Source organism: Vulpes vulpes, chromosome X (assembly GCF_048418805.1).
Source record: "Vulpes vulpes isolate BD-2025 chromosome X, VulVul3, whole genome shotgun sequence".
NCBI lineage: Eukaryota > Metazoa > Chordata > Mammalia > Carnivora > Canidae > Vulpes > Vulpes vulpes.
In genome coordinates, this window is record NC_132796.1 from 61,343,729 (window position 1) to 61,369,297 (window position 25,569).

Below are 25,569 nucleotides of genomic sequence, written 5' to 3' on the forward strand. Positions count from 1 at the left end.
AGGTGAGGTTTTCCTTCTAGTCATTTTGCTCAGTGCAGAGTGGCCAAAAACAAGTTGTATTGGGAAAAGGAGAAAAAGAGAGAGAAGGAAAGAAAAGAGAAAAAGAAAAAAGAGAAAGAAGAAAAAATAGGGGAAAAAGAGAAGAAAAAGAAAGAAAAAGAAAGAAAGGAGAAAAAAGAAAAAAAAAGGGGGTGGGGGTGGGGGAAGCAATCAGAAATCAAGAAGAAAGAAAAAAAAAAGCACAAAACAAAAACAAAAAAACAAAAAACAAAAAACAAACCACGGGGGAGTATCTTCCGATTCTGTGTACTTTAAGTCCCTTGACTTCCCTTGGAACTGGTCCGTCTCGCTGGTCTTCTGGGGGAGGGGCCTGCTGTGCTGATTCTCAGGTGTGAGCACTTGGGGGAGCTGCTCTGCCCCTGCCTTGTGCAGGGCTCAGTGGGGGTTGTTCACCCCGTGAGGCCCCGGGAGGAAGCCACAGTGGCCGGGGCAGCTCTGGGACCCTGGATTCAGCTCCCGCAGTAGCTCCGGGGCTCTCCGTCTGCAGGGCCTGGGGGCTCCGGGGCGGGGCCGCTGATCTGCTCAGCTCCAGGCAGGAGCGCCCTTGCTGTCCTGGGCCCTCCCGGCCTCTGCCTGTCCCGGGGGAGGCCGGATCCTGGGCTGTGTCCCGGCGCCCTGTGCTCCGGGGCCTGCGCTGTTGGATTCGCGCTCCTGGCGGTGCAGCCCCCTCCGCGGAGCCACCGCCCGAGCCCCTCCGAGCTGTTATCCGAGCTGCGCCGCCCCCTACGCGGAGCTTCTTCCTCCGCCCGAGCCGCCGCCGCTGAGCTGTTCCCGGAGCCGCGCAGCCCCCTCCGCGGAGCCGCCGCCCGAGCCCCTCCGAGCTGTTCCCGGAGCCGCGCAGCCCCCTCCACGGAGCCGCCGCCCGAGCCCCTCCGAGCTGCTCCGGGTCCCGCCGAGCGCTGCAGCCCTTAGGGAGCTCGGCGCATCTCCCCGGGGCGCAGTTCCTCTGTTACTGTCCCAGGGAGCCCGAGGGCATCCCCGCCTTTCTGGGGATCCTGCTCCAATTCCCCGGGAGGCCTTTCCCCCGGGAAGGTCGGTGCAGCTCCTGCTCCTCCGGGACGGGGCTCTCCTGTCCTGGGGACACTCGCCCCGGCCTCAGCCTGGCTCCTCGCGGGGCCCCTCCCCCTTGGAGGCCTTTTGTTCCTTTATTTCTTTTTCCCTGTCTTCCTACCTTGATAGAAGCGCGAACTCTTCTCACTGGAGCGTTCCAGCTGGTCTCTCTTTAAATCTCAGGCCGAATTCGTAGATTTTCAGGATGATTGGATGGTTTTCTAGGTAATTTGTTGAGGACAAGTGACTTGGAGACCCTACTCCTCCGCCATCTTGCCCCTCCCCCCGAAAGCCAATATTAAGATTTTAAAGAATACCTCAGGTGCTACAAAGTTTGCAGTGTAGCATGGAGTTAAGAGAAGTCCATTTTCTCCTCGAAGTTGTTTTGCAAACCCAAAATCACAGATTCTAATGGAGTCTGCATTGGCTGATTCATCCATATATAAGATATTACTAGGTTTAAGATCACGATGAACAACCTTAAACAGAAAAGAAAAAAATAAATTTCTATTGTGAACTAAACATCTATGAAATAAAACATTTTAAGTTAAAATAACTCCAGGAGAAGGAACTTTCTAAATCATAAAATTTTAAAAATGACACTTTCTCCAACCTTGATAGCCTTGACAGCCTGAAGCATACAGAAGAAATGATCTCTGTCCAATAAATGTCCCAGTTTCCATTCAAGCCATCAATTTTTTTAATCATTTCCACTCTCAGAATATCAAAACTTAATTCTCAGTTCCATTTCTGGAAATAATGGACTAAGACCCTACTCAACACTCTCCTCTCCACAGTAAACAGCTCTAAAACTTGAATACAATTAAAAAATCAACTACCTGAAGGTACTGGAGAATAAACAGAGGCAGACAGACTCTGATGGGAAGTATGCACTTTGTTGAAGGAAAGAACATAGGGAGCTATAAGTACGTTTCCTATATCTGTGGCTCTTAGCCTAGGGTTAAGTGCAATTCCTATGTCACACAGAGATGGTGAAAACACATATGGGAAAGCCCACAGTCTTTCTGGTTGGGAGGAATGGAAAAGAGATGCTAGGAAACAGTGAATGCTTGGGAGGAAGTCTGTAAGGTATAGAGCTACAACTGACCCTTGAATCACAAATGTATAGAAGAGGCTCAATGTAAATCATACAAAGACAAAAGATACAAAAACCAGAGCTGCTGCTCAAAAAGGAGAGTTTTCAGTGCAAACCCTGACCTGAAAATTATCCACCAAAACAAAACAATCATTGAAGAAAAAATAAGAATACAAAAAACTTCTGTAATTTAATACTCAAATGTGCAGTATATAATCCGAAATTATCTGATATACAAAGAACTGAGAAAATGGAACAAAGTTTCAAGAAAAGAGAAAATAAATCAATCTCAACCCCATGATGAACCGCATTGGACCTAACAGACAAGGATTTTAAAATGGTTATTATTACAAGTGATGAAGGTGCTAATTAATGTCATGGTGGTAATCATATTGCAATACATAAATGTACCAAATCAACACGTTATACATCTTAAACTTACATAATGTTGCATGCCAATTATATCTCAATGAAAAGGTATGATTCAAAATTCATAAAGCAAATAAATATAAAATAAATATTAAAAATAAAGTGGCTATTATAACTATATTAATGAAGTAAAACACAGCCATGTTATCAGTGCATGAAACTCTCAGAAGAAGGACCCTTGGATGGCTCAGTGGTTGAGCAGCTGCTGTCAGCTCGGGTCCTGATCCCAGGTCTGGGGATCGACTCCCAAATCGGGCCCCCTACAGGGAGCCCACTTTTCCTTCTATGTCTCTGCTTCCCTCTCTGTGTCTCTCATGAATAAATAAATAAAATCTTTAGAAAAAAAAATAAACTCTCAGAAGAAAAACAGAAACAATTAAAACCAAATGAAATGCTAGAAATGGAAAATATTCTGAATTTCTCTATGTGATGATTTTCCTACTAATATTATCTACTTCATGTATTCTAGACCTATCTTTGATCAGCATTTTACTACACTAAACGTTTTTAAAAGACAAGGACCAAGTCTTACTCATGCTTGAATCTGCAACACTTTTTACAATGCCTGGCATGTAGAAATGCTCAATATGTCATTGGTTTATTTAATTGATGTAAGAATCTGAAGGTTTCTAAAATAATAAACAAAAAATAGTTATTTAACTTTTCTCAAAAATCCTGATCACCCTTTATTTTACAGTGTTGATGAAGACAATCAAGGATTAAACTATAGTAGAATTATTCCTTTAGCACTATGATTCTCTCTTAAACCACCCAATAAGTACTGGCTTATTTTTCTTAATTTTAAGAAGGGCCCCTATTGAATTTTCACTGTGCTAATTCTGAATTGTCCATTTTTAACTGTTTATACTTAAGTGAGTACATATATACTATTACAACTTATTCAAATTTAAAATTTTAAATTATTTGTGACTGTTTCCTTGTATAGCTGTATATAATAAAATTGACCTTTTTTCATAACTCAATTCATTTGCTTTCTTTATGAAGATATTGGAAGCAAAATAACAGGCCTGGTCATCCACCACAAATTTTAATATATTAATATTTCAAATGTTTAGAATCCAAATTTGTTACTGTATTTTGAAGAGGGGTTGGCAAGGTCAAGATATATAGTCCTCTGGACATATTTTCAAAGAAGACATAGATGGCCAACAGGAACATGTAAAGATGTTCAGTATCACTCATCATCAAGAAAATGCAAATCAACACAATGAGGTATCACCTTAAAACTACCAGAATGGTAGTGGCGAGTCCAACATAATGTATAGAGTTGTTGAATCACTGTTGTACACATGAAAATAATGTTACATTTGAATGACACCTAAACCCCCCAAAAGATATAGAGTTCTTTAACTGCCAGAAATTTATATATAAGATACAGCATAATTTGAATAATACAACATTTCCCTGGACACTTCTTTTGACTTTTTAAGTTTGATTAAGGTTAATAATTTCAAAGTCAAGGTTAGATACAATTAAATTCAAACCATTTTTTAAAATTAATATGCTTTTAAATCAGGGAAACAGGGAGAGTTAAGAGAATAAAGTATTACCCAATTTCCAATATCTAAACTTTTAATATATTATGAGTTTTATTAGAATATTCTTTATAGAAATATATGTTACAGCATGGCTGGGAACAGCTGAGGCAGCGGCTCAGGTGGCGGCTCCACGCAGAGGGAACTATCTGGCCCTGGGATCGAGATTCCAGCAGCACAGACCCTGGAGCACAAGGCACCGGGAACACAGCCCAGGATTCGGCGCTCCCCTTGGGACAAGTGGAGGCCGGGAGGACACACGACAGTGAGGACGCTCCTGCTGCCCCTGCTCCAGGAGCATCCAGTTCCCTGTGAACTGAGAGACTGCGATAGTTACCGCTGGAGCTGACTCCAGAGCTGGAGAGCTGGCCACAGCCACTGTTGTTGTTCCCTGGTGTCACCTTGTGCCTGGGACTGAGTAGGGCCACCAGAGAGCAGGGGCCTCACAGGATAAACAGCTAGCATTGAACTGTGCACCTGGCAGAATCATCAGAGCAGGCTTCTCCCCCAATAGACCAGCTGGAAGGACAGGGAAGAGCAAGTTCTTGACGAAGCAGCACTGAAAAGCTACAGGGGAAGTCGAGGGACTTACAGTATACAGAATCAGAGGCTACCCCTCTTGTTTTTTGTTTGTTTCCCCCCTTTTCTCTTCCCCTTTTCCTTCCTTTTTCCAGTACAACTTGTTTTTAGCCACTCTGCACTGAGCAAAATAAAGAGAAGAAAGAATCCACCCAAAACAATCAGAAACAGTACTATCTCCCACAGAATTACAGAATTTGGATCACAATTCAATGTCAGAAAGCCAATTCAGAAGAACAATTGTAAACCTACTGGTGGCTCTGGACAAAAGCATAAAGGATTCAAGAGACTTCATGACTGCAAAATTTAGATCTAATCAGGCCGAAATTAAAAATTAATTAAATGAGATACCATCCAAACTGGAGGTCCTAATGATGAGGCTTAAAAAGGTAGAAGATTGAGTGAGTGACATAGAAGCCAGGTTGATGGCAAGGAAGGAAGCTGAGGAAAAAAAGAAAAAAAAAAAAACAATTAAAAGGTCATGAGGAAAGGTTAAGGGAAGTAATGACAGACTCAGAAGGAAAACTCTAATTGGGGTCCCAAAGGGCGCCAAAAGGGACAGAGGACCAGAAAGTGTATTTGAACAAATTATAGCTAAGAAATTCCCTAACTTGGGAAGGGGAACAGGCATTCAGATCCAGGAGATAGGGAGATAGAGAGATCCCCCCTAAAATCAATAAAAACTGCTCAACACCCTGATATTTCATAGTGAAACTTGCAAATTCCAAAGAAAAAGAGAAGATCCTTAAAGCAGCAAGAGACAAGAGATCCCTAAAATTTATGGGAAGAAGTATTAGGTTAACAACAGACCTCTCCATGGAGACCTGGCAGGCCAAAAAGGGCTGGCAGGATATATTCAGGGTCCTAAATGAGAAGAACCTGCAGCCAAGAATACTTTATCCAGCAAGGCTCTCATTCAGAATACAAGCAGAGATAAAGAGCTTCCAAGATAGGCAGAAACTGAAAAAATAAGTGACCACCAAACGAACTCTGCAAGAAATATTAAGGGGGAGGTCTGTAAAAGAAAGAGGAAGTCCAAGAAAACAATCCCCAAAAACAGGGACTGAATGGGTATCATGATGAGACTAAATTCATATCTTTCAAGAGTAACTCTTAATGTGAATGGGCTTAATGACCCCATCAAAAGACGCAGTGTTTCAGACTGGATAAAAAAGCAAGACCCATTAATTTGCTGTCTACAAGAGACTCATTTTAGACGTAAGGACACCTACAGCCTGAAAATATAAGGATGGGGAACTATTTACCATTCAAATTGTCCTCAAAAGAAAGCAGGGGTAACCATCCTTATATCAGATGCACTAAAGTTTATCCCAAAGACTGTAGTAAGAGATGAAGAGGGACACTATATCATACTTCAAGGATCTATCCAACAAGAAGACCCAACAATCATCAATATTTATGCGAGCTGCCAAGTAAATCAATCAATAAATAACCAAAATTAAAACACACTTAGATAATAATACACTTATACTAGGAGACTTGAACACAGCGCTTTCTGCAATTAACAGATCTTCTAAGCACAACATCTCCAAAGAAACCAGAGCTTTAAAGGATACACTGGACCAGATGGACTTCACAGATATTTATAGAACTTTATATCCCAATGCAACTGAATACACATTCTTCTCAAGTGCACATGGAACTTTCTCCAGAATAGACCACAATAGACCTGCTTTACAAAGCAGGTCTTAACCAATACCACAAGACTTGGATTGTCCCCTGCATATTTTCAGACTGCAATGCTTTGAAACTAGAACTAAATCAAAAGAAGAAATTTGCAAGGTTTTCAAACACGTGGAGGTTAAAGACCATCCTGCTAAAAGGTGAAATGGTCAACCAAGAAATTTGAGAAGAATTAAAAAGATTCATGAAACTAATACGAATGAAGATACAACCGTTCAAAATATTTGGGATACAGCAAAAGCAGTCCTGAGGGGGAAATACATCACAATACAAGCATCCATCCAAAAACTGGAAAGAACTCAAATACAAAAGATAAAACTTGCACCTAACGGAGCTAGAGAAAAAAAACAGCAAATAGATCCTAAAGCCAGCAGAAGAAGAGCATTAATAAATATTCGAGCAAAACAAAATGAAATAGAGACCAGGAGAACTGTGGAACAGATTAACAAAACCAGGAGTTGGTTCTTTAAAAGAATGAATAAGATAGATAAACCTTTAGCCAACCTTATTAAAAACAAAAGTGAAAAGACTCAAATTAAAAAAATCACAAATGAAAAAAGAGAGATCACAATGAATACCAAGGAAATACATACGATTTTAAAAACATATTATGAGCAGCTATATGCCACTAAATTAGTGGAAATGGGTGCATTTCTGGAAAACCACAAATTACGAAAACTGGAACTGGAAGAAATAGAAAACCTGAACAGACCAATAACCAGGGAGGAAATTGAAGCGGTCATCCAAAACCTCCCAAGACACAAAAGTCCAAGGCCAGATGGCTTCCCGGGGGATTTCTATCAAACATGTAAAGAAGAAACAATACCCATTATAATAAAGCTGTTCCAAAAGATAGAAAGAGATGGAATACTTCCAACTCATTCTATGAGGCCAGCATCACCCTAATTCCAAAACCAGACAAAGACCCCACCAAAAAGGAGAATTATAGACCAATATCGCTGATGAACACAGATGCAATAATTCTCAACAAGATACTAGCCTATGGGATCCAACAATTCATTATGTAGATGATTCACCATGACCAAGTGGGATTTATCCCCAGGATGCAAGGCTGGTTCAACACTCGTAAAGCAATCTATGTGATTCATCATATCAGCAAGAGAAAAAACAAGAACCATATGATCCTCTCAATAGATGCAGAGAAAGCATTTGACAAAAGACAGCATCCATTCCTGATCAACACTCTTCAGAGTGTAGGGATAGAGGGAACATTCCTCAGCATCCAAAAAGCCATCTATAAAAGGCCCACAGCAAATATCATTCTCAATGGGGAAAACCTGACAGCCTTTCCCCTCAGATCAGAAACAAGACAGGGATGTCCACTCTCACCACTGCTATTCAACATAGTACTAGAAGTGCTCACCTCAGCAATCAGGCAACAAAAAGAAATAAAATATATGCAAATTGGCAAAGATGAAGTCAAACTCTCTCTCTTCGCAGATGACATGATACTCTACATAGAGAACCCAAAAGACTCCACCCCAAGATTGCTAGAACTCATACAGCAATTTGGTAGCATGGCAGGATACAAAATCAATGCCCAGAGGTCAGTAGCATTTCTATACACTAACAATGAGACTGAAGATAGATAAATTAAGGAGTCAATCCCATTGACAATTGCACCCGAAAGCATAAGATACCTAGGAATAAACCTTACCAAAGAGGTAAAGGATCTATACCCTAAAAACTACAGAACACCTCTGAAAGAAATTGAGGAAAACACAAAGAGATGGAAAAATATTCCATGCTCATGGACTGACAGAATTAATATTTTGAGAATGTCAATGTTACCCAGGGCAATTTACCCATTTAATGCAATCCCTATAAAATACCATGGACATTCTTCAGAGAGTTGGAACAAATCATCTTAAGATTTGTGTGGAATCAGAAAAGGCCCCGAATAGCCACAGGGATATTAAAAAAGAAAAACGAGCTGGGAGCATCGCAGTACCAGATTTCAGGTTGTACTACACAGCTGTGGTCATTAAGACAGTGTGGTACTGGCACAAAAACTGAAACATAGGTCAATGGAACAGAATAGAGAATCCAGAATGGACCCTCAATTTTATGGTCAACTAATATCCGACAAAGCAGGAAAGACTATCCACTGGAAAAAGGACAGTCTCTTCAATAAATGGTGTTGGGAAAATTGGACATCCACATGCAGAAGAATGAAACTGTACCATTCCCTTACACCATACACAAAGATAAACTCAAAATGGTTGAAAGATCTAATTGTGAGACAAGAACCTATCAAAATCCTAGAGAAGAACACAGGCAACACTCTTTTTGAACTTGGCCACAGTAACTTCTTGCAAGATACATCCATGAAGGCAAGAGAAACAAAAGCAAAAATGAACTATTGGAATTTCATCAATATCAAAAGCTTCTGCACAGAAGAATGAAACTGGACCACTCTCTTTCACCATACACAAAGATAAACTCAAAATGGATGAGAGATCTAAATGTGAGACAAGAGTCCATCAAAATCATAGAAGAGAACACAGGCAACACCCTCTTTGAACTCGGCCACAGTAACTTCTTGCAAGATACATCCACAAAGGCAAAAGAAACAAAAGCAAAAATGAACTATTGGGACTTCATCAAGATAAGAAGATTTTGCACAGCAAAGGATACAGTCAACAAAATTAAAAGGCAACCTACAGAATGGGAGAAGATATTTGCAAATGACATATCAGATAAAGGGCTAGTTTCCAAAATCTATAAAGAACTTATTAAACTGAACACCAAAGAAACAAACAATCCAATCATGAAATGGGCAAAAGACATGAAGAGAAATCTCACAGAGGAAGACATGGACATGGCCAACATGCACATGAGAAAATGCTCTGCATCACTTGCCATCAGGGAAATACAAATCAAAACCACAATGAGATACCACCTCACACCAGTGAGAATGGGGAAAATTAGCAAGGCAGGAAACCACAAATGTTGGAGAGGATGCGGAGAAAAGGGAACCCTCTTACACTGTTGGTGGGAATGTGAACTGGTGCAGCCACTCTGGAAAACTGTGTGGAGGTTCCTCAAAGAGTTCAAAATATACCTGCCCTACGACCCAGCAATTGCACTGTTCGGGATTTACCTCAAAGATTCAGATGCAATGAAACGTCGGGACACCTGCACCCCGATGTTTCTAGCAGCAATGGCCACAATAGCCAAACTGTGGAAGGAGCCTCGGTGTCCATCGAAAGATGAATGGATAAAGAAGATGTGGTTTATGTATACAATGGAATATTACTCAGCAATTAGAAACGACAAATACCCACCATTTGCTTCAACATGGATGGAACTGGAGGGTATTATGCTGAGTGAAATAAGTCAATCGGAGAAGGACAAACAGTGTATGTTCTCATTCATTTGGGGAATATAAATAATAGTGAAAGGGAATATAAAGGAAGGGAGAAGAAATGTTGGGAAATATCAGGAAGGGAGACAGAACATAAAGACTCCTAACTCGGGGAAACGAACTAGGGGTGGTGGAAGGGGGGAGGAGGGCGGGTGTTGGAGGGGAATGGGTGATGGGCACTGAGGTGGACACTTGACAGGATGAGCACTGGGTGTTTTTCTGCATGTTGGTAAATTGAACACCAATAAAAATTAATTAAAAAAAAAAAGCTTCTGCACAGCAAAAGAAACAGTCAATAAATCTCAAAGACAACCTACATAATGGGAGAAGATATTTGCAAATGACCTATCAGATAAAGGGCTAGTATCCAAGGTCTATAAACAATCCAATCATGAAATGGGCAAAGGACATGGACAGTAGTTTCACAGAGGAAGCCACAGACATGGCCAACAAGCACATGAGAAAATGCTCCACATCACTGGCCATCAGGGAAATACAAATCAAAATCACCATGAGATACTACCTCACACCAGTGAGAATGGGGAAAATTAACAAGACAGGAAACAACAAATGTTGGAGAGGATGTGGAGAAAGGGGAACCCTCTTGCACTGTTGGTGGGAACGTCAACTGGTGTATTCTGGAAAACTCTGTGGATGTTCCTCAGAGAATTAAAAATAGATCTGCCCTATTACCCAGCAATTGCACTGCTGGGGATTTACTCCAAAGAGAGAGATACAGTGAAATGCTGGAATACCTGCTCCCCGATGTTTTAGCAGCAATGTCCACAATAGCTAAACTATGGAAGGAGCCTCGGTGTCCATCAAAAATGAATGGATAAAGAAGATGTGTTCTATGTATACAATGCAATATTACTCAGCCATTAGATTTGACAAATACCCATCATTTGCTTTGACGTGGATTGAACTGGAGGGTGTTATGCTGAGTGAAATACGTCAATCGGAAAAGGACAAATATTATATCATCTCATTCATTTGGGAAATATAAAAATTAGTGAAAAGGAATAAAGGAGAAAGGAGAGAGAATGAGTGAAAATGTCAGTGAGGATGACAAAACAGGAGAGACACCTAACTCTGGCAAATGAACAAGGGGTAGTGGAAAGGGAGGTGGGCAGGGGGTTGGGGTCACTGGGAAGGCACTGAGGGGGGCACTTGGTGGGATGAGCACTGGGTGTTATGCTATATGTTGGCAAATTGAACTCCAATAATAAAATTTAAAGAAATATATTTACAGGAAACAGTTCATTTATTCAAAAACTCATTTTGTGTGGCATCTGCTAGATATAATTTTATGAAGATTTATAAGTCCCAAAATTGAAGAGAGGAGAATATAACTACAACTTACTCCTTGACAATGAAGATAGTCAATTGTCTTAGTTATTACAATCAATACATCACTAGCTTCTTGTTCTGAGAAACATTTTTTTTTGAGAATACGGTCAAGTAGTTCTCCTCCTTTCATCAAATCCGTAACAACGTAAACATATCTACCATCATCAAAAACCTAAAAAAAATTAATATTATTATTTATAATTATAATTATGAAATTTTGTAATTATATTTACTTTCCTTTTCTAGTGAACCTCTATTGTTATTAAAGGACATCATCCCGTTACTGTTAATATAGTATAGTCTACACTGAAGATTAAAATGGCTAAATAACTTTCTACATAGTCTTGAAACCATGTTAAACATATCATTGCATTAACTTTTGAAGTTGTACATTATGCTTCATCAACTGATATAAATGGAACAACAGATCTCTGTGGCATCTCAAATGGCATCTATCCTCTATTTGACTATATTATAGCCACTTCTCTACCAATAACCATCTTCCTTCTGGCAGTAAATACATCGTTTTTAAATATCATCCTCACAGTCCATTATCTAATATGGTGTCTTAAATATTTGTCAAATTCAAATACTATGTTAAGGAGAATAAATAAGAAAAAATATGTGTACCATTTCATTCAGGGCATGTGAGATATCTGTGTATACAGATATGTGTGCACATATGTGTGTGTGTGTTTATAACAAAATACTGCTTACAAATTACTAATCAAAATGCATAATACTGTTTCACTCAAGGAGCAATCCACAATGCTATAGCCATTTGCTATATAATCAAGAAAGTAAAATATTTTAGAATTTGGCAGATTCCATTTCTCCTATATCATTTATATTTAAGGTACTACCGGATAATAAATGGTGCTGGTTATAATGTTGATTAGTTGACCAGCCAGAATATATTCAAGCCATCAAGACACTGTCATTTACCAACCATCATGTTCCCTTTTGATCTTGTAAAAGAAGGGTAGGAGTACAGAATCACAGGGGAAAAAAAGAAGTGAAGTGGCAAATTTAAGAGTTTTGAGGTTTTATAGTATAAAAGTAGAATATACCATAAAACGAATAATTTCAAAAAGAAAAAGTGTCAAAACTTCATTAGCTTAGCTGATACATAGATTTTAAATACTTACATCCTTTAAAGTAATAATGTTGGGGTGTTGTCCATAGCGCATCAAAATTTCAATTTCTTCTGAGGGGTCTCTCTTACTTTTGTCAATGATCTAAGAAATAAGTTAAGAAAATTTTCAGAGAAAACCAAATTATTGTCTTTGTCTAAAAATGAATGAAATATAGTCAATATAACTGTATTTTAAGCAAACACTTAAAACTCAAGACTGACACTTATTTCATATTATTTTAACATTTAAAAATTTCCTATAACAGAAACTTAAAAGAAACCAGAACACTAAAAAAACCCAGAACACTTTCCTTAAAATTATATTCCACTTAACTGAAGCTATGCCAACTGATAATGTAATCCAAATTTAACAGTAATTATCATAATTACACAATCTTATACTATATTAAAATAAAGCTATTTAAAACAAGACTATCATGAAATATACCATTCCTCCAAAATAAATTCAAATAACAATATTAAGTCTTAAGACTTTTCCCCCATCTTGATGAGCACTGGGGGATATATGTAAGTGATGAATCACTAAATTCTACACCTGAAACTAATTTTACCATATATGTTAACTGACTGGAATTTAGATACTTGAGAAAAATCTCTTCCTCTCTCATCTTTGCTATCTCCACTTGCTCCATTGAAAAATGTTTGTCAGTTAACCTTTAATTTAACTTATATATATAAAAACAAACAAACAATTTAGGCTCAGAGATAATACCTTCACTGCAAATTCCATGTTGGTAGCTGTATGTATGCATCGCTTGCAAACAGAATAGGAGCCAACACCAATATCCTCTTTTAATTCATATACTTCAGCAAATTGTGCAGCATTTCCATTTATCTATTTTTTAAGGTAAAATATTAAGGAGAATGAAATATTTTCACATTTTTTATCTTCTCTCCTAAATATGCATCAGCCTGAAATCTTTTAAAAATTCATTATAGAGAGAGGTTTTATCAGTATTTGCAAATGGTTTAAGGAGATTCTGAGCTGATCCTAAATGTTAGGTTTTTTAGATGCCCAAAGCCAAAACAACAAACCAACTAGCTTAAACACTGTTATTCCATTATTTTTGTCAGAAGACACTACATAAATTTAATTAAAGGATACTACTAATGTATTTTTCTCAAACCATAGAGACATCTTTAAATCATACTATATACAGAGATAAATTAAGAAGTTAAAAATCACCTAAATTCGTGTAAATCCATTAGCAATAACTGAAAAAAAGTTATCCCTATATTGAATTATCTGATTAAGTGGAATTTACCTGAACAATTGGTAACACATTTGCACTTGTGACAGGAGTGATTTTATATTCTTCTGCAATAGACGTTGCAACAAAGCTGAATCCTTTGAAGAGTTGATGAGCGTTAGCACTAGCTGGCAAACCAGGAGAATCTAATGTCCAAATAATTGTATTCAATTAGAACTACACAGAATTCTATGATATGAAATGTTAGCATTTCTTTAAGTATAAAAGAAACCATTAAATGTTTCCATCAGACATAGTATATCATGTGTTTCATTTATTGCATATTATCTGTCTCCCCACACTAGTATGCAAGCACCATGGATTACAATTTTTGCCCATTCTGTTTACTGCTGCATTTTCACTGCTTAATAGGTTCAATATTTGTTGGTATTAAATAATTGTTAAATGAATATATGAAGTAGATGCTACTATGAGTAGACGTCATTAAATTATAAATTTTAAGAGTCACTGGTATAGGCAGCCCTGGTGGCTTAGCGGTTTAGAGCCACCTTCAGCCCAGGGCGTGATCCTGGAGACCTGGGATGGAGTCCCACTTCAGGCTCCCTGCATGGAGCCTGCTTCTCCTTCTGCCTCTCTGCCTCTCTCTCTCTCTCTCTCTCTCTCTCTCTCATAAATAAATAAAATCTTAAAAGAAAGAATCACTGATATATCTCATCTTACCTCCTACCCCTTACCCTATAATGTATTAGCATGTCAAAAGACTTTTAAAACAGGAAAGATTTTTACCCTTTCCTAAGCCCTTGCTTCCCTGATAAATATTTCCTATTTAAATCCTCTGCTTGAATTATGCCCAAGCAATATGGCATCATTGTGGATATAAGATCCACACTTTCATATAGAACAAATCAACCCTCTGCAAACTTAAAATTCATTTAGTTTTTATCTAAGAAGCTAGTTTACTTTTAAGATTTTATTCATTCATGAGAGACACACAGAGAGGCAGAGACATAGGCAGAGGGAGAAGCAGACTCCCCAAGGCGAGCCCTATACTGGACTGGATCCTGGGACTCCAGGATCACACTCTGAGCCCAAAGCAGATGCTCAACCACTGAGCCACCCAGGTGTACCCCCCTAGTTTATTTTTAAACATTTAATTGAACTAAAAGGTCTGATGTTACATATAAACATGCATTACCTTTAGGTGTTTTTGCAGTAAACTCAGGATCAAAACAAAAAGTATCATCTGGTTTTCCAGAAGCAGGTTTGAAAGGAGGTTGAACTTCTCTTCTATATAATCTCTAGAAAAAATATCAACAAGATAATACAAAATCATATTAACACTTTAAAATTATTGTATTTTTTAAAGGAAAGCAGAACATAAAATTCATAGTCCTTAACAGAAGACTCACAATTTAATAACTAAAATTTTAAAAGGCTTCAGATACCTGTTAACCAAATACTAAAAATTTGAGAAATAATGTGCCCAGTCAAATGAGACCAAGAAACAACAGTGGTGCCAAAAGTTGCTTTCACAATGAAGGATGTTCAGTTTTGGATATCAAAAACTGACTTGAATTTTCATAGATAAAATAACCATGTAGAATATATCACAATGCAACCATATACAAATACTAATAACATTCAAGAATTTCAAAACTAATAGATTATCTTCAAGAAGTATATATTTCACCTAAAATAATTTTTTACATAAAAACATGCCTAAAAAACACTATTTAGGGCTCTTACTCTATAACAAAAATATGATTTGTCAATAATTTAACTTCCTAAAATTTATTTTTGAAAGACTCTTAAAACATTTTATAATACATGAAAATCTACTCCTCTCTTTTAAAATCGGCTTTTCTAAAGGTCACAGTCCCATAGTGGGGGAAAATTAATAGAGAATTACTTTGGTTTTCATTGATTTAATATATAACATTCCATTCTTTGTTATTTAAATTAAGAGAAATTAACATAAACTATTTAGATATAAGAATGATGGGAAAAAAAGACATTGCCCTTTGTCTAGTTAAGGAGAAAGGACGAGTAAACAAGTATTAGAAAAAAAAAATGACAAGAGGATACAAGGACACCAAAAAAGGGATGCAAACACATATGACATAGGGCAGACTCCTTTTTTTTTTTTTAAAGATTTATTTGCTCATGAGAGAGAGAGAGAGAGAGAGAGAGAGAGAGGCACAGACACAGGCAGAAGGAGAAGCAGGCTCCATACAGGAAGCCTAATGTGGAACTCAATCCCAGGTCTCCAGGACCATGCCCTGGGCTGAAGGCAGGCGCCAAACCGCTGAGCCACCCAGGGATTCCCCCTTTTAGGGTATTAATATTGATGGCTTATGTTATGCAGTTTACAATTATAAAAAATAATTTTTCCAACTATTTAAATTCCAGCTAGTTAACATATAGTGCAATATTAGTTTTAGGTGTAGAATTTAGTGACTCATCACTTATATACGACACCTGATGCTCATCCTAACAAGTGCCCTGCTTAATACCCATCACCTGTTTAACCCCCCCCACACACACCTCCCCTCCAGCAACCCTCAGTTTGTTCTCTATAGTTAAGAGTCTATTTCTTGTTTTGCCTCTTTCCCCCAACCATGTTCATTTGTGTTGTTCTTTTAAATTCCACATATGAGTGAAATCATATGGTATCTTTTTCTAACTTATTTTGCTGAGCATAATACATTCTAGTTCCATCCATGTAGTTGCAAATGGCAAGATTTCATTCCTTTTGATGACTAATATTCTATTTATATATATATGTATATATATATATATATATATGTAACAAATAAAGAAATACACTTCTGGCATCCATTCATTAGTTGATAGACATTTGGGCTGTTTCCATATTTTGGCTACTGTTGATAATGCGGCTATAAAAATTACGGTGCATGGATCCCTTCAAATCAGTATTTTTGTATCCTTTGGGTAAATATTTAGTGGTACAATTGCTAAGTCATAGGGTAGTTATATTTTTTTACTTTTTGAGGAACCTCCATACTGTTTCCAGAGTGGCTCCACTAGTTTCCATTCCCACCAACAATTTAAGAGGGTTCCCCTTTCTCTACATCCTTGCCAACACCTGTTGTTTCCTGTGTTGTTGATTTTAGCCATTCTGAACTAGTGTAAAGTGATATTTCACTGAGTGATGTTGAGCATCTTTTTCTGTATCTGCTGGCCATCTGGATGTCTTTGGAAAAATGTCAATTCATGTCTTCTGTCCAGATTTTGGATTATTCATTTTTTTGGGTATTGATTTTTATATGTTTTTAATATATTTTAGATACTAACACTTTATCAGTTATGTTATCTGCAAATATCTTCCCCATTCCTTAGATTGCCTTTTAGTTTTGTTGATTGCTGTATAGAAGCTATTTATCGGTTAAGTGTGGTTACTCTCCTCTTTGAATTAGAATTCATTTTCTTTAAGAATTTGCCTTATCATTCACCCCCTTACCCCTTTCTATTTCTTCTCCACATTCCCTAATTTGAGAATAGGGGAGAACAGTAACCATACTTAATAGATAAAACATATGGGTAATAGAAAGTTACTAAATATCATCCACACACATTTGGTTCAAGGTAATTGCCATGACATCTATATCTCTAAATAAAAATCTCACACCAAAAACAAAACAACAGGATTAAGTTTATCAACAAAGTCCTAATATGACCATTTTATTCTTCAGTGTTAATTCATATTAGTCACTCAGTAACAGAGTTTCTACTGAACTTACATTCCAGTCAACATTTGCAAAAAAAAGATGTCTTTTGATTTCCTCAACTCCTTCTGAACCTATAAAAAAAGAAATAATTTTTTACTACTATAATACTTTTAATGTTTCTACCTGGCTTCTCTGCTGTTATCTCAAGAATATACACATATCATAGATTCCTTGCAGTGAAAATTTTATGATTTTTATCTGATATTTTATTGTGATTTTTTAAATTTAATACAGTAAAATATATCTGATGTACACATTGAAGCACATAAAATATCATGAAATACTGAAATGCCTTCCAAATTGAATCAAAATAATATTTAACATAATCAAAATTGAAGTATAGTTTCTTTTCTTCACAATTCAACTTACAGCTGTATCTCAATGCCAAATTAAAAAGTTCAACAGAATAGACATTGAAATTTAAACACAAGTACATAAATAATAGGATCACAGCTGGATCCAGGGAAAGGCTACCAGAAACTGGGAAAATAACAAGAGGCTATGGATATATTTAACTTGAAGAGTACTGGAAGGTACAAAATAACTATCTTCAAATATCAAAAGGATTACCTATATAAGGGATAATTCTGTGAATTATTTTTAAAAAGGCAAACCACGTAATATACAAAATGATATTAAACAGTAGTTTTGAATAAGTAGACTACTCCATTTTTAAATTATGGCCATAAGAGTTTACTGGATCTATGTACATACAAAATACAAACTTCTAGGTATAAATATATAGCATCAGTAAATGAATTAAGCCAGAGAGCTTGAAGTTACAATTATCCTCCTAAAACATGCAGTGTATTGTTATAAAAGACAATACAATATAATACAATAAAGAATACCCAATCTATTTGCTGGATTCCTTTTAAACAACATCCTTAGGAGACTTTGTGCCTCAGCACTAAGAAATTGCGGCATCCCAAGTTTTGCTCTGAAAAAGATTTTTAAAAAATTCACTTAAATTTAGCCACTCTTTACATTGACAAACCTCAAAAAGAATTTAAAAGAATGCTTTAACAATGACAAATAATGTCCTTTATATGGTAGGAGAAGAAAATATGACAGTGTGAAAAAATACTCTTCTGTCAATTGAAAACAAGTTTCTCAAAACTGAAAGCAATGAATTTTTCCCAAAAGAAAAAACTAGTGTTTACACTTACTTTAATATCATATTCATGGTCTCATTTCGGTCTTTACCTTGGAATGGCAGAGTACCAGTAAGCATTTCAAACTAAAACAAACAAAAAGTAACACATAATTTAGAACTTAGAATATACAATAAAATCTTGTAGGAAAAAACTTGAGACATCTAATACATGATTATCAAATCATGAAGGATATACATGATAAGTCAAAATAAGACCAGAAAAGTAACAAATAAAGAAATACACTTCTGGTACCCCATTACATGTAGCCCAATTAATAGGTGACCTGTAGGAAATGAAACCAACCAATTTTTTCAGTCCTGTCTAATTTGGCTAAGTTCACAAAATCAAAGCAATCTGAAAATAGACACACAACATTTCTTTTAAAAAATATGCCTTTAAAGCAAACATTTAACAATGAATGGAAAATAAAGATAAGCACTGAACCATTTCAAATTCATACATGCTTTGTACACTTGAAACTAATATTACAATATATATTAACTGACTGGAATTTAAATAAAAACTTAAGAAGCTCTACAAAAGTCTAATAAGCTCATTAAAAAATGCTCAATATCACTAGTCTTTAGTGAAAGAAAAGGAAAAAAAAAGATTAACCATTCTCATTCTCCTCACGCCCCCCCCCAATAAAAACCAATCAAAAAAGAACAAGAGGCTACAACACAAACACCAATATCTTGAAAAAAAAATTGAGACAGTTGCACATGGCTAAAAAGCATTTTCCTTAAGAGATTTAACAACAATGTGGTAATTAGAACATTAAATAATGGTATAAAAAAGACTGGATCTAAACATTAAGATCATTAGATTTCACTAAAGGGAAAACTTTTTATTTCTCTAATATTTAAATATTGAACTTAGATTGAATAATGGCTTTGGCTTCAGTCCTCTGCTCATTTATTTATTTATTTTTAAAGATTTTACTTATTTCTTCATGAGAGACCCAGAGAGAGAGAGGCAGAGGGAGAAGTAGGCTCCATGCAGGAAACCCAATGTGGGACTTGATCCCAGAACTCCAAGGTCACGCACTGAGCCAAAGGCAGAGGCTCAACCACTGAGTCACCCAGGCACCCCAGTCCTCTGCTCATTTATCTGAATTTACAATCTTAGTTAGCTTATCCATTCAACTCTTTCCTATATACTGATGACTTTCAAATCTGTTCCAGCTTCAATCTCTCTCAAGTCTCAGTTCTCCCTCCCAAATCTATAGTAATATTTTTCAACTGGATACTTAAGAAGTAGGGGTAGGAGCCACAGAAAGTGAAAGAAGAAAAAGAAAGTATCATATAGAGGGATTATTGCTCTCAAGCTCCAGTTCCCTACATCCAAACCTAAAGTTATAGCTCTCCACTCGGGACTGAAGGAGTAGAGGTGGTAATGGCAAGGACAAAAGGAAGGAATATATTATATCGTAATCAAAACTCCCCCTTAAATTAAACTGTATGTTGGCTGACTGAGTAGTTTTTTTTTAACATCTCCAGATGATTCTGATCCTTTCTCCACTTCCTATTCCTAATTTATTACCACCAAGGGGTTAACCACAAACCTATAATAACCTATGCAACATGTTATAGATAAATTATTTCTCCACTTCTAAAACCAGCTCTCTCCATCCCAACTATCTCTTTTCTACTGAACTTTTATTCTTTCAATTCCTTAAAGTTCATAAATTGTAAAGGTTTCATTATCTTTGACCTTTTCCTTCTCCTTCATCTGTGACATTAAATAAGGTATTAAAATCAGTCACTTCTTCCTTCCTAAAATACATTTTTCTCTAATTATCATCTCGTTAAAGAATCTACAAAAGTTTCCTACTACTCAGAGAATTGCATACATATGTTGATAGGCTTATCGTCTCATTTCCTCCACCATGACCCTCATTTTCCACTACTATTCTAATATTCTAATTGGTTCTACAGTTCTTTGCTAATATGATCACAATACTATCCTTCTTGAATTGGAGCTATTTAAATTTTATCCATGCTTCTTTTTTTTTTAAGATTTTATTTATTCATGAGAGACACAGAGAGTGACAGAGACACAGGTTGAGGGAGAAGCAGGCTCCCTGCAGGGAGCCCAATGTGGGACTGGATTCCAGGACCCCGGGATCATGACCTGAATTGAAGGCAGACGCTCAACCAGTGAGCCACCCAGGGGCACTCCATACTTCTTAATTTAAGTTCCACTTCTTCCACTTTTCCTAAATCAACTTATATGATTTCTTGCCTGAATTCCTAAGGTATACTGTCAGACAGTTTATTTAGCTGTTCCAATTGTTTCCCCAGCCAGATTGTATGTTTTCTTAGGTGATGAAAAACGTCAAGTACTGTACTGCCAGTTTATTCCTACTCCACTGCCCTCCCCAATGCCAGGTTTATAATAGGCCTTAATATATTGATGTGTTATATAGTATGTCATTTATTTTTTATGATATAGTATATCATTTAGTAGTATATAGGGAAAATGGATTATCATCAAAATAGATTATCAGCAAGATGGGTTATACAGGCAAATTGATTCAATAGCTATTCATTTATCACCCTATTTAATACTGCAAATTCTATTCTTTTTTTTTTAAAGGTCACAAGCTCTTTTTTTTAAGATTTTATTTATTTATTCATGAGAGACATGGGGTGGGCGGCGGGGAGAGACACAGGCAGAGGGAGAAGCAGGCTCCATGCAGGGAGCCTGACGTGGGACTCCATCCCAGGTCTCCAGGATCAGGCCCTGGGCTGAAGGCGGCACTAAACAGCTGAGCCACTTGGGTGCCCTCTATTCTTAATTTATACCAAATTAGTCAGTTTGTATGTTGACTATGCTAGGTATCATGGGAGATGAAAAGTAGTATGAAATATGATTGCTCTCCTCAAGAAGTTTACAATCTTTCTAGGGACATGCATGGAACAATTAGACAGTAAGACAGTTTATGGTAAAGTGATAAATTCTGTGATATCTAATTAAAATACCATGTGAGAATTAAACATAGTATTCTGAAATCTAAAACCTGGTAAGCCTTTTTCTAACTTTTATATTTGAATGGCTTATAAAAGAATGCTGCCATTTTACTTTTTAATCTAGGAACTTTAAAGAAATCAGAATATTAAATCCTCAATTCTTACTGTATAACACCTAGCCAGTCACAAGTTTTTTAGTAATCATAAATTATAAAAACTCTATTCTCTCCTGACATATTGCAAAATTTATTAACATTTTAAATAATATTAACTTTATATTGGCAAAATTTTAAAAAATAACAGTACTTGCCATAAGTACACCATATGACCACCAATCAGCACTCTGGGAATGGCCTCTCCTATTTACTACTTCAGGAGCCATATACTCCACTGTACCACAAAATGAGTAAGCCTTCTTTTCTTGATCAACTGATTCCTTGCTGAGACCAAAATCTGTAATAACAATGTGTCACAAAAATATATCTGAAGATATTCAGAAAATAGAATATACCAAAAGAAATAAAATTATATGTTAGACCTTAAAACAATTCATGGATGGCCTATAATTACTCTTAAGAAAGCTCTCCTGTGAGACAAATAATGGAATGCGGCCAATATTTCATAAAGATACTCTTTAAGAGCATTTAAAGATTACTTAATTTTCATCATCAAAATACATGTTTTCATGTCTATCTAAAATATCTATTCAGCAATTCTGAGAGGTCAATAATTAAATCAAAGCTTTCATAGTGATCTAAGTTTTAAAACAGACTAAGACAAAAAGAAGAGAGTAACTTACATTTTTTAAAACACTAAAAAACCAATTATGCTTTGGCTTTGGTAAGCTTCCATTTGTTTAAAGCTTTCAAGAGCTAAAGGTACCAATATATAAAAATCAATCTTATTCCTATGTAATAGCAATGAAAAATTGTAAGCTGAAATTCACAAAGTACCATTTATAATACCACCAAAAAATCCACACATGAAATCCACAGGTATAAATATACAAAGTATATGTAAGATATGTATACTGCAAACTAGAAACACTGATGAAAGAAATCAAAGTAAATCTAAATAAATGGAGAAACATATCGTATGCATGGTTTGGGAGATTCAATATTGTTAAATATATCAATTCTACTAAAAGCCAATATCCAGAGTCAATGAAACTTCCAGCAAGATTTCTTTTATAAAAATCAAAAAACTAAATTTAAAATTTATAAAAAAGACTATAGGAAATACAATAGCCAAAATAATTTTGAAGAAGAAAAACACTGAGGACTAATACTACCTCACTTCAATACTTACTATAATGCTATAGTAATCAAGACAGTTTGGCATTGGAGAAAGTATAGACATAGATATGTCATACATACATGACAATATATATTGATATGCATGTTGATATATATCAATGCAAAAGGACAGTGAGTAGACTAAGTCCAAGAATAGAAAACATATAGGTCTACTATAATGCTTGTTTTGAAAATGCAAATTTTTTACAATATGATTGATACATTAGGAAACAATTTGAGTATAAGTTTCAAATGGGGTTGGCTAATGTGTGGTTTACCTGCAATTTTGTCTACAAGAAAACACTAGCTGTTTTCTAGCTGCACTTAGCTGAAGCAACCAAGTAGAAATAGACACATGCACATACCCCAAACATCTGCCAGCTATTTCAGCTCACCAGGTGTATTATGAGTCATTCTTATCTACCTGTAGTGTTACAACCTTCCTCAGAATTCCAGATAATCTATCTTCTACTACTTCACAATAACTAAACAAACTGTAACCTTTCTGAAAACAATTCTACAAGCAAATTTCAGGATATTTTTGAGGTAAGTTTCCTACTTATTGTAGTGTTTATACATTCTTTCACATTTAGAAGTGTAAAGTAATGCTGTCATTTTTGTCAACTTCCTGTCTTCCTTTTGTGGTCTCATTATATATCTGAATGTTAAACCTCTAACCTCAGTTTCCCCATTAAGTCATTTGCATTTTATTATGTAATTATTCAAAGTGGAGTGATTTTTTTTAAGATCATATGTGCTGCATTACATCTGACTATCTATCGATAGATAGATAGATAGATAGATAGATAGATAGATAAAGGAGTAAAAGCAATTCCATGAAGAAAGTTAAGTTCTTTTCAACAAATGGTGCCAGAACAATAGGATATTAATATAAAAAATCCTTGTAACATAAATATTAACCAAAAATGAATCACAGAAAATGTAAAACCTAAAACTTTAAAATTTCCAAAAGAATAAAAGGAGGAAATCTTTGTGATCTTGTATTTCTGAGATACAACATCATAAGTATAATTCATAAAAGAAAAAAGTTGATAACTGGACTTTACCAGCATCAAAACTCTTCAGAAGATACTGTTCATAGAAGAAAAAAAGAAGTTATAGACTGCAGAAAATATTTGTAAACTGCATATATGATAAAGCTCTTATATTCAGAATATATTTTAAAAACTCAAAATTCAATAATAAGAAAACAAACCACTCACTCTTTTTAAAAGGGCAAATGATCTGAACAGATACTTCTCCAAAGAAATAAAAAGATGCTCACTCTCATCAGTTATTAGGGGAATTCTAATTAAAACCCCAAAGAATACCACTATATGTCTATCAGTAGAGCTAAATAAACTGACAATACTAAGTAATGGCAAGGATGCAGAGCAACTAGTCTCATATGCTGCTGATGGGTATGAAAAATGGTGCAACCACTTGGAAGACAGTTTACAGGTTTCTCACTAAGTTAAAAATACACTTACCATATGACCAAGCAATACCACTCCTTTGGTATTTACTCAAGTGAAATAAAAAAAAAATTATGTTCAGATAAAACCTGCACATGAATATTTACAGTGGTTTTATTCATCACTGCCAAAAACTGGAAACAAGCCCAATACCCCTTACTTGGGGATTAGACAAACCATGGCATCATCATAAAATGGAACACCATTCAGCAATAAAAAATAAAACACACAATATAGATTAATCTCAAATGCAGTATATTAAGTAAATGAAGCCAGACTCAAAAGGCAATTTACTCCTATGCCTCTGTTTACATTACATCATGGAAAAGGTAAAACCTTAGGGACCAAAAGCCGACTGATATTTGTCTAAGATAAAAAGGAGTATTGACTTGTAAAGGGGAAATTTTGGACGGTGATAGAATTGTTTCTTATCTCTACGTTGGTGGTAGGAATAAAATAAATGTATTTGTCAAAGTTTGCAAAAGTATAGATTAAAAAGTGATTTTTAAAAAGTAAACCTTGTATTTTGAGACCATTGCAAATTCACATATGCATGTGAAATACTATAAGACATCCTATTTACCTTTTACCCAGTTTCCCCATGGTAAAATCTTACAAAACTATATTACAATATCACAACCACAGTATTGAGAAGGATGTAGTCAAGATACAGGAAAATTCCATCACCACAAGGATCCAAAGAATGAGTTTTACCCTGCATAAATTATACCTTAATTCTATAAAGGAAAATAAATCTTTAAGTCCTAAATTGCTCTCTTAAAATAAAATATCAACATGAATAATTAATTTTAGGGTCCCTCAAAATTAATTTTCTAACCATGTTCAATATTTTCATTTAAAAATCACTTATCTTTGAATAATGACTTTAATGCATTATTTTTACCATAATTAAAAAAAAAATCTTTTCAATGTACTACTACTCTCTTTGTCTATATTTTGAGAATTTTAAACTCTTGTGCATTCCATTTCAAAGATTAAATGTAATGAAAGCTAGTTTTTGAGGTCAGTTCAGCTGAATATAACAACATACCTTGTAAGAGAAGAACACTGGCTTCTTTGGCCATTCCAGAGAGGAGGAGAAAGGGAAGAGAATTTTCTTATCCTCCATTACCTTTCACAGATTTATACCACTCCATACAGGTCCTCTGCTGTACTTGTCTGACAAAACTGACATTTAACACTAGAATTTGCTCAGTAATCAATTGACAAAAAGTTTTACAGTAAGAGTTAGCTACAAGATTAAATAAGATATATAAGTTAGGCAGTGATTTTTCCAAGCCACTACTTTGAAAACAAAATACAGAAAGCAGCTTTATAAGGG

At 35.9% G+C, this 25,569-nt stretch overlaps 1 protein-coding gene across 17 annotated transcripts in view; it reads right to left on the bottom strand.

Annotated features, from left to right (window-relative positions):
• The window catches only part of RPS6KA6 (ribosomal protein S6 kinase A6), a 216,849-nt gene that overhangs the window by 43,580 nt on the left and 147,700 nt on the right, over positions 1-25,569 (bottom strand). For 7 of the 17 annotated variants that reach the window (XM_072744751.1, XM_072744749.1, XM_072744753.1 and 4 more), the window contains 10 exons: positions 21,768-21,910; positions 18,498-18,568; positions 18,180-18,268; positions 17,341-17,399; positions 14,775-14,877; positions 13,634-13,764; positions 13,081-13,203; positions 12,361-12,450; positions 11,226-11,384; positions 1,428-1,589 (listed from right to left, as the gene is read on the bottom strand). In XM_072744751.1, coding sequence (XP_072600852.1) covers positions 1,428-1,589; positions 11,226-11,384; positions 12,361-12,450; positions 13,081-13,203; positions 13,634-13,764; positions 14,775-14,877; positions 17,341-17,399; positions 18,180-18,268; positions 18,498-18,568; positions 21,768-21,910 — 1,130 coding nt within the window. Of the gene's footprint in view, positions 1-1,427; positions 1,590-11,225; positions 11,385-12,360; positions 12,451-13,080; positions 13,204-13,633; positions 13,765-14,774; positions 14,878-17,340; positions 17,400-18,179; positions 18,269-18,497; positions 18,569-21,767; positions 21,911-25,278; positions 25,303-25,569 lie in introns of all 17 variants that reach the window. The other 10 variants (XM_026016754.2, XM_072744750.1, XM_026016756.2 and 7 more) reach the window with 3 other exon arrangements.